The following is a 10,297-nucleotide window of genomic DNA, read 5'->3' as shown; positions in this document are numbered from 1 at the left end:
TGGGGGAGTGAATATCGAGCAGTACTCGATATGGGACAGCAGAAGTGATTTGAATGGTATGAGCATTGATGGTATCCAGTATTTGAAGATTCTTGTAATCCATCCTACCATTTTTTTAGATGCTATATCTGCTTGGTTATGCTTTTAAACGTCAGGTCGTCAGATATTATTCACCAAGCCTTCACGTGTTGCTTTCCTACTATGGGAAGATTTTATTGTTTTGTATCTTGTATTTTGTTTAACGCAGCCACTGTGCCTCCCAGATGGCTCATTTTCCACAAACTGCTCATCATGACTGGGGCCTTATGATATACCACAAAATTTAAACATCCCAAGTAGAAAACAGGGCAGCCATATGCTGCCTAGGGCCTATAGTAAACGGCTTCATATTGAAAAAAGTCTTCGAGTAGGCTGCTTTGTCAAGAAGGTCTGTTTGTATCTAGCAACCATGGCTGGTGAACGATCCTCCACCTCGCTGTGTTGTGGCTCGCTCCACTTGATTGCTAACTGAGGATGGAAATTCAGAAGACCTTGATGGAAACAGATTCATCCTTGAAGTATCAAGGATTTGAGTACCCCTGTGGCTAATTTGGGCTCCCTACTGTGAGTATCACCTGTCCTAAAATGTGTATCTAGTTGACCAGACCACACACTAGAAGGTGAAGGGACGACGACGTTTCGGTCCGTCCTGGACCATTCTCAAGTCGATTGCAAATGCAGTAGATTTATCTGCTGTATTTTGTGTGGTGTGGCCATAATGTCCGATGCGAGTTCGTAATGTGGGGTAGTGTTTAAAAGTAGCAGATCAGTTCTCACGGTCTCAATAAAATAAGCCACCACATATTGAATATTAAAGAATGCCTGGGCATTAAATTGTATGGTTTTAAGTGTTCTGGTGGCTTCAGGGTATTGTGTGAAGCATAATCCATTTCAACTGCGAATTTATCTTTAATACTAGCAGTACCCGGCCACGCGTTGCTGTGGCTCGGCAACCTCCCCAGTCCCTCCCCCTTTCCTCCACCATTCCCCCCTCCCCATCCCCTCGTCCACCCCACCATTCCCACACTCCCCTGTCCCCTCGATCTTCCCACCATTCTCCCTCTCCCATCCCCTCGACCTCCCCCATCATCCCCCCTCCCCTGTCCCCTTGTCCTCCCCACCATTCTTCACTCCCTGGTCCCCCTCGTCCCCACTATCCCCTACTTCCCCCATCCTCTCGTCTTTCCCACCATTACCCCCTCCCCTGTCCCCTCGTACTACCCACCATCCCCTATTTCCCTGCCCCTCATCCCCAACTCCCCCGTCCCCTCAGCCTCCCCATCATTACCCCCTTCCCTCGTCCCCAACTCCCCTGTCCCCTCGTCCTCCCCAACATTCCCCACTCCCTCGTCCGATGCATTACCAAATGATCTGATGTTCCCATCACTGAAATGTAAGAAAAAGTTAAAAAACGAAATGAAAAACAATGAAAATATACAAAATAAACAATACTCACAAAATGAATGGCATGGTAAACAACACAGCTCAATTCCAACGCAATGTCACAAAATAATTAAATCAAAACGAAAATAAATAAAAATCTGAAAATTAAATTTATCAATGAAATCAGAAACCTTGAAATGGAATCATAACATATTTAGTACAGCGTGTGTTGCTCTTAAGTGCAACAGATGGCTCTGTTTTTCCAAAAAAGCACGTTTTTACCTGTCACAGGTGTGACATCTATATAGTAGGTATATAAAAACATGTGTTTTTTTCGAATGGAACGTTGTCAAAATTTCAAAGCAATTGGTGAACAACTTTTGGAGATTACAGCGTGTGTTGCTCTTACGTCCAACAAATGGTACTGTTTTTCCAAAAAACATGTTTTTTCCTGTTACAGGTGAGGCATGTATATAGTAGGTATATAAAAACACGTGTCTTCGAATGCAACGTCGTGTCAAAATTTCAAAGCAATCGGTAAAGAGGTTTCGAAGATTTCCCTCGTATGAAAAAAATATGAAAAAACACTGTTTTTCAAAAAAACATGTTTTTTTCCCGCCACAGACGGGACATCTATATAGTATGTATATAAAAACCTGCTCGGATACGAATAGAAGGTTGTGGGAAAATTTCAAAGCAATCGGTGAAGAACTTTCGGAGATTAGCGGTTTTGAACAAACGAACATTTCCATTTTAATTTATATAGATGATCACTATTCCAGTAAGATATGCATGTCGTATCTTTCAAAACAATCGTTTATTATTTTAGGGGAAACTTTCGTGTAAGGTTGAATTTGAATTTTAAAATCCAGCTTGAAAAAATCCTCAGGACAAACATGGGGACCTTTGACAAGCCGCTGGCTTCCTTTCACTATTGTTAGAGGCCCTCTGGTAAATTCAGGTATTCCTCTTTAGAGAGGAATATCTGGAGGAAGATGCTGATGGGGGTTGGTGTAGATTTCCATTCGTGGACCATTCTGAACACGTAGTTATATTTGTGTGGTGAGCAGAAGAGTGGCAGCACTCGGGGTGTTCCTGCTGCCTTGGGTGGTGGGATGATGATGAAGATTAAGGCACCCAAAAGGTGGCACGGGCATGAATAACCCGTAAGTGGTGGCCCTTTTAAGCCATTACTAGTATCAAGAGCTGATACTGGAGATCTGTGGAGGTGCGACTGCACCCTGCGTGACGGGAGATGTCTCCCGTGGGTGGGGGACATTTTCAAAGTGGCCGAGGGGGTGGGTATGAGGGACAAAGGAGTTTGTTGAATTTGCTGTAGTTTGGGGTTAGCAGCCAGAGTATTTATACGTTTTCTGTGTTATCTTCATTATTGTTTTTTATGGTCTTGTACAGGGGGGACTGTGGAGAAAGTTGTTAGGTGGAGAATAACACTTGAGGAATTTGAGTGTACCCGAGTTTACCTGAGAGCCACTAATGGCCTCGATGAGGACAGGAAGCCAGCGGATTGTCGTAAGCCCCCAGCCCATTTGCCTTGATCTTTTCCAACTGTACTTTAAAAGTTCAAGAGTTTTGGCATCTACAGCTACGGCGGGTAGGCGGTTCAATGTCTTAATAACCCTGTGGGGTGGAAACTGTAGGTTAAGATGAGATTCGTCTTGAGAGTAATAGTGTGATGATGCTTGCAAGTGCATCGTGAGAGAATTGGCTTAGTGCTATATAGTCACGCTGGCTTAGTGCTATAGTCACGCTGGCTTAGTGCTATATAGTCACGCTGGCTTAGTGCTATATAGTCACGCTGGCTTAGTGCCATATAGTCACGCTGGCTTAGTGCTATATAGTCACGCTGGCTTAGTGCTATAGTCACGCTGGCTTAGTGCTACATAGTCACGCTGGCTTAGTGCTATAGTCACGCTGGCTTAGTGCTATATAGTCACACTGGCTTAGTGCCATATAGTCACACTGGCTTAGTGCCATATAGTCACGCTGGCTTAGTGCTATATAGTCACGCTGGCTTAGTGCTATAGTCACGCTGGCTTAGTGCTATATAGTCACGCTGGCTTAGTGCTATATAGTCACACTGGCTTAGTGCCATATAGTCACGCTGGCTTAGTGTTATATAGTCACGCTGGCTTAGTGCTATAGTCACGCTGGCTTAGTGCTATATAGTCACGCTGGCTTAGTGCTATAGTCACGCTGGCTTAGTGCTACATAGTCACGCTGGCTTAGTGCTATAGTCACGCTGGCTTAGTGCTATATAGTCACGCTGGCTTAGTGCTATATAGTCACACTGGCTTAGTGCCATATAGTCACGCTGGCTTAGTGCTATATAGTCACGCTGGCTTAGTGCTATAGTCACGCTGGCTTAGTGCTATATAGTCACGCTGGCTTAGTGCTATATAGTCACACTGGCTTAGTGCCATATAGTCACACTGGCTTAGTGCTATATAGTCACGCTGGCTTAGTGCTATATAGTCACGCTGGCTTAGTGCTATATAGTCACACTGGCTTAGTGCCATATAGTCACGCTGGCTTAGTGCTATATAGTCACGCTGGCTTAGTGCTATAGTCACGCTGGCTTAGTGCTATATAGTCACGCTGGCTTAGTGCTACATAGTCACACTGGCTTAGTGCTATATAGTCACGCTGGCTTAGTGCTATATAGTCACGCTGGCTTAGTGCTATATAGTCACACTGGCTTAGTGCCATATAGTCACGCTGGCTTAGTGCTATATAGTCACGCTGGCTTAGTGCTATAGTTACGCTGGCTTAGTGCTATATAGTCACGCTGGCTTAGTGCTATAGTCACGCTGGCTTAGTGCTATATAGTCACGCTGGCTTAGTGCTATAGTCACGCTGGCTTAGTGCTATATAGTCACGCTGGCTTAGTGCTATATAGTCACGCTGGCTTAGTGCTATATAGTCACGCTGGCTTAGTGCTACAGTCACACTGGCTTAGTGCTTACTGTTGACAATTACCTTAACTTACCGATCAACATAAGCATCATATGAAGAACATTCAGAGAAGTCTTAAGACCCTGAAGTCCTTGAACCACATCGTGGAGTAATCTTGGGTAACTTCAATTTATTTATTTATTTATTTATTTATTTATATACAAGAAGGTACATTGGGTTAGAGAGAATACATAGCATAGTATTTACAATCTTGTAAAGCCACTAGTACGTTTCGGGCAGGTCCTGAATCTGACAGATAATTTTAAGTAGGTAAATTCTAGCAGAACTATTCTCACAACCTGTTCTTTTGTTGGAGTCATTAATAATACAAATCATTGAACATTACAACACACTTGTCAGCATTTTTTAATTTCACACAAGTCCTGAAATATTCAAGATATATGTATATATTAGGAAAAAGTATTCAGTTTACGGTTTTGATGAGTTTACGTTGGAACAGCGGAAAATAAACGTTTTCTTTGTACAAAATAAACATATGGAATAATAAATAAAACTATGTAGAGATAGTGTTTGTACATAAGTAATATATATATATATATCTCAGTAATATTCAGATTTTAAAACAAAGTGTAAGATACATTACACATTTACACAGGTATACACAGGTTTAGCATGATTTATATAAACATAATAGTGTAATAATTATAATGTGTTTATGAATACAATATTTCAGACACACGGGTACAGTTGTAACCGCCTGTAGAGAATATAGAGCAAATGATTTACAATTTTCATTCGCCCCTTGATGCGCATCTCGTAATTCCCCTTTTCGGTTAAAATTTTGAATTCAAACTCAAAATTTGAATTCAAGTTCAGTGTTTTCGTTTAATAACGAACGCAAGAGACGCCGGCGTCCCGCCCACTGCCTCCAGCCACCGGTGCTCGAGTCTGTTTTGCTCTCACTGTTCTCATTAAAGCCAATTCTAATGCTTTAACTCTTGGACAGTTTTGAATCACTCACTATATCCCTAGTCATAGTTCCGTTGGGATCACCGTCGACGTAGGGAGAGTCCGTTGTGTAGATTCATGGAAAGTCTTTCATTCTCTCAGTGGCAACTCCTTCCCTTCAGTTTCGAAGTTGACATCCTTGCTCTTCTTAAATACTTTGCTACTTGGCAACTTTTTTGATGCCGGGGATCATGTATTATTACATATATGTATACATATATACGTATGCATAAATACAGTTTCAGTGCTTCAGCGGTTTACAACAATGTGTGGTACCAGTAGTTTGTTATTTAACACACAACCCCATGGGGGTTCCTCAGTCACTTTCACACTCCACAAGTTCTGGGGCGTGTGTATGAGGCACGCCCAGGGACTCTCAGGCACGCCCAGGGACTCTCAGGCACGCCCAGGGACTCTCAGGCACGCCCAGGCACGCCCAGGGACTCTCAGGCACGCCCAGGGACTCTCAGGCACGCCCAGGCACGCCCAGACACGCCCAGGGACTCTCAGGCACGTCCAGGCACGCCCAGGCACGCCCACGGACTCTCAGGCACGCCCAGGGACTCTCAGGCACGGCCATGCACGCCCAGGCACGCCCAGGGACTCTCAGGCACGCCCATGCACGCCCAGGGACTCTCAGGCACGCCCAGGCACGCCCAGGGACTCTCAGGCATGCCCATGCACGCCCAGGGACTCTCAGGCACGCCCAGGGACTCTCAGGCACGCCCAGGCACGCCCAGACACGCCCAGGGACTCTCAGGCACGCCCAGGGACTCTCAGGCATGCCCATGCACGCCCAGGGACTCTCAGGCACGCCCAGGGACTCTCAGGCACGCCCAGGCACGCCCAGACACGCCCAGGGACTCTCAGGCACGCCCAGGCACGCCCAGGGACTCTCAGGCACGCCCAGGGACTCTCAGGCACGCCCAGGCACGCCCAGACACGCCCAGGGACTCTCAGGCACGTCCAGGCACGCCCAGGCACGCCCAGGCACGCCCACGGACTCTCAGGCACGCCCAGGGACTCTCAGGCACGGCCATGCACGCCCAGGCACGCCCAGGGACTCTCAGGCACGCCCATGCACGCCCAGGGACTCTCAGGCACGCCCAGGCACGCCCAGGGACTCTCAGGCATGCCCATGCACGCCCAGGGACTCTCAGGCACGCCCAGGGACTCTCAGGCACGCCCAGGCACGCCCAGACACGCCCAGGGACTCTCAGGCACGCCCAGGCACGCCCAGGCACTCTCAGGCACGCCCAGGGACTCTCAGGCACGCCCAGGCACGCCCAGGGACTCTCAGGCACTCCCAGGCACGCCCAGACACGCCCAGGGACTCTCAGGCACGCCCATGCACGCCCAGGGACTCTCAGGCACGCCCAGGGGACTCTCAGGCACGCCCAGGCACGCTCAGACACGCCCAGGGACTCTCAGGCACGCCGAGGCACGCCCAGGGACTCTCAGGCACGCCCATGCACGCCCAGGGACTCTCAGGCACGCCCAGGCACGCCCAGGCACGCCCAGGGACTCTCAGGCATGCCCATGCACGCCCAGGGACTCTCAGGCACGCCCAGGGACTCTCAGGCACGCCCAGGCACGCCCAGACACGCCCAGGGACTCTCAGGCACGCCCAGGCACGCCCAGGGACTCTCAGGCACGCCCAGGGACTCTCAGGCACGCCCAGGCACGCCCAGGGACTCTCAGGCACGCCCAGGGACTCTCAGGCACGCCCATGCACGCCCAGGGACTCTCAGGCACGCCCAGGGACTCTCAGGCACGCCCAGGCACGCCCAGACACGCCCAGGGACTCTCAGGCACGCCGAGGCACGCCCAGGGACTCTCAGGCACGCCCATGCACGCCCAGGGACTCTCAGGCACGCCCAGACACGCCCAGGCACGCCCAGGGACTCTCAGGCACGCCCAGGCACGCCTAGGGACTCTCAGGCACGCCCAGGCACGCCCAGACATGCCCAGGCACGCCCAGGGACTCTCAGACACACCCAGGCACGCCCAGACACGCCCAGGCACGCCCAGACACGCCCAGGCACGCCCAGACACGCCCAGGCACGCCCAGACACGCCCCGGCACGCCCAAGGACTCTCAGGCACGCCCAGACACGTTCAGGCACGCCCACGGACTCTCAGGCACGTCCAGGGACTCTCAGGCACGCCCAGGGACTCTCAGGCACGCCCAGGCTCGCCCAAGCACGCACAGGCACGGCCAGGCACGCCCAGGGACTCTCAGGCACGCCCAGGGACTCTCAGGCACGCCCAGGCACGCCCAGGGACTCTCAGGCACGCCCAGGGACTCTCAGGCACGCCCAGGCACGCCCAGGGACTCTCAGGCACGCCCAGGGACTCTCAGGCACGCCCAGGGACTCTCAGGCACGCCCAGGCACGCCCAGGGACTCTCAGGCACGCCCAGGGACTCTCAGGCACGCCCAGGGACTCTCAGGCAACCCCAGGGACTCTCAGGCACGCCCAGGGACTCTCAGGCACGCCCAGGGACTCTCAGGCACGCCCAGGGACTCTCAGGCACGTCCAGGGACTCTCAGACACGCCCAGGCACGCCCAGGCACGGCCAGGCACGCCGGGATCCGGCTAGTCCGTCCTCACTTGCAGACGGAAATCCACTTCTCCTCGGAACAATCTTGACAAGTGACCTTACAGCACCACTTAAACCGGCAGTTACACTTCTTAGTGACAACCTCGCGCCTCTGGTCGTAGCCTCTCCCGCAGCAGAGCGTCGTGCACGAGTCCGCTCCGGTGGAAGTCCTGTTGCAGTGCCGGCCCAGAGTTCCCGCCACGTCCAGCCGCCCGTCCTCCTCGCAGAACGTCGGGGACTTTTCCACGTACAGGAGCGGGGAGTCCGGACTGATTTCCCTGCACGAGGTAAAGCAAGAGAATTATAGTTAAGTAACCGACCTTATATATAAACAACGCGTCTAAGATCACCAGAGAAGGACATTGAAGGACGTAGGACGTAATTAACAGTGAGTTTTAGGAATGATAAGGCTTTGGGAAGATATCAGTGCTACAATGACGGCGCTAGGCAAAGGTGCTACAATGACGGCGCCATACAAAGGTGCTACAATGACGGCGCCATACAAAGGTGCTACAATGACGGCGCCAGGCAAAGGTGCTACAATGACGGCGCCAGACAAAGGAGCTACAATGACGGCGCCATACAAAGGTGCTACAATGACGGCGCTAGGCAAAGGTGCTACAATGACGGCGCCAGGCAAAGGTGCTACAATGACGGCGCTAGGCAAAGATGCTACAATGACGGCGCCAGGCAAAGGTGCTACAATGACGGCGCCAGGCAAAGGTGCTACAATGACGGCGCTAGGCAAAGGTGCTACAATGACGGCGCCGGACAAAGGAGCTACAATGACGGCGCCAGACAAAGGTGCCACAATGACGGCGCCAGACAAAGGTGCTACAATGACAGCGCCAGACAAAGTAGCTACAATGACAGCGCCAGACAAATGTGCTACAATGACGGCGCCAGACAAAGGTGCTAAAATAGCAGCACCAGACAAAGATGCTACAATGACAGCACCAGACAAAGATGCTACAATGACAGCACCAGACAAAGATGCTACAATGACAGCGCCAGGCAAAGGAGCTACAATGACGGCGCCAGACAAAGGAGCTACAATGACAGCACCAGACAAAGGTGCTAAAATAACAGCACCAGACAAAGGTGCTACAATGACAGCACCACACAAAGGTACTAAAATAACGGCGCCAGGCAAGGCTACAAGTATAGCCTCACCCAGAGATCAACACCCCGGAAATGTAGCGGTCAACACCTCTCTAAATCAACCACTATCATAACCATCAGTAACCCAACCACCATCTACCATATTCTACCACCATCTACCACCTACCACCACCATCTACCACCACTCACCTCCTGACGGGGCGATATTTGCGCGCTGTATTGGCCGAGTTGCCGAAGACTTCTGAGGCGGCTGACCGAGCGCTGAGGTACTTCTCATGGAGGATGTCACCGACCAGACGAAAGTCCGGCGCGGCTTTCCAGCAGGTCCTGACCTCACACGACCCTGACATCCCGTGGCACTTGCACCTCACCTCCCTGTTTCTCCGGATTAGCTGTGGAGTTTCAGGAATGATAAGGCTTTGGGAAGATATCAGTGCTACAATGACGGCGCCAGGCAAAGGAGCTACAATGACAGCGTCAGACAAAGGAGCTACAATGACAGCGTCAGACAAAGGTGCTACAATGTGACTCTTTATACATATGTGGCTCTTTATACATACGTGTACATATGTGGCTCTTATATACATGACATATATAACATATATATATGCACATGTAAGATCTTTAAAATGATTATATACCAATATCATTACCTAATTCATAAGGATTATCTATAACTATTAAATTTGTTAATCTATAATGAGTATATTATCTGAAAACTTCCTAAGTATCTATAATCTTGTGAATTATCTTAAATCATCTGTAATCATTGATATAATCATTTATATGATTAGTGCCGAGTGTATCCTGTCGTGCCGAGTCTATCCTGTCTGTGGGTGCAGTCTATAGAATTCCTAACACTGATGTGTCCGAATTCAACTCAAACCTTAGAAATCTAATACTTGATAACAGACTGAACAAAAACCACCTAATTATCGCAGGGGACCTTAATATTGACCTCTGCGAGCCAGAACACCCTACTGCTGTTAGCTTCCTCAACTGTATGAATTCCTGCTTCCTCATACCCTTAATCACTAGACCTACTAGAATCACTGATAGCACTGCCACGACTCTAGATCACATCTGGACCAACATAACCTCTCCGCTTACTTCAGGTATAATCACCGATAGCACTACAGACCATTACCCCACATTTCTCTTAACTAACATTAGCAAACCACCTCTTGAGTCAAGAGAGATACATTTTAGA

General features: G+C 49.9%; 2 protein-coding genes across 2 annotated transcripts in view; one reads left to right on the top strand and one right to left on the bottom strand.

Annotated features, from left to right (window-relative positions):
* Positions 1–2,577: 2,577 nt before the first annotated feature.
* LOC123760926 (involucrin-like) lies at positions 2,578–7,965 on the top strand. Its single transcript, XM_045746749.2, has 2 exons — positions 2,578–2,588; positions 5,685–7,965. The coding sequence occupies exons 1-2, from the start codon at positions 2,578–2,580 to the stop codon at positions 7,963–7,965; spliced, it is 2,292 nt and encodes a 763-aa protein (XP_045602705.2).
* Positions 7,820–10,297, bottom strand: part of LOC123760882 (protein Wnt-4) — a 100,422-nt gene continuing 97,944 nt past the window's right edge. Inside the window, exons 6-7 of the mRNA XM_069329414.1 lie at positions 9,277–9,479; positions 7,820–8,243 (exon numbers count right to left, since the gene is read on the bottom strand). Coding sequence (XP_069185515.1) covers positions 7,973–8,243; positions 9,277–9,479 — 474 coding nt within the window. The 3' untranslated portion in view covers positions 7,820–7,972. The remainder of the gene's footprint in view (positions 8,244–9,276; positions 9,480–10,297) is intronic.

The sequence above is a fragment of the Procambarus clarkii genome, chromosome 3 (assembly GCF_040958095.1).
Source record: "Procambarus clarkii isolate CNS0578487 chromosome 3, FALCON_Pclarkii_2.0, whole genome shotgun sequence".
NCBI classification, from domain to species: Eukaryota; Metazoa; Arthropoda; class Malacostraca; order Decapoda; family Cambaridae; genus Procambarus; species Procambarus clarkii.
Note: the sequence above shows the minus strand (reverse complement) of the source record. Positions and strands in the feature narration are given on the sequence as shown.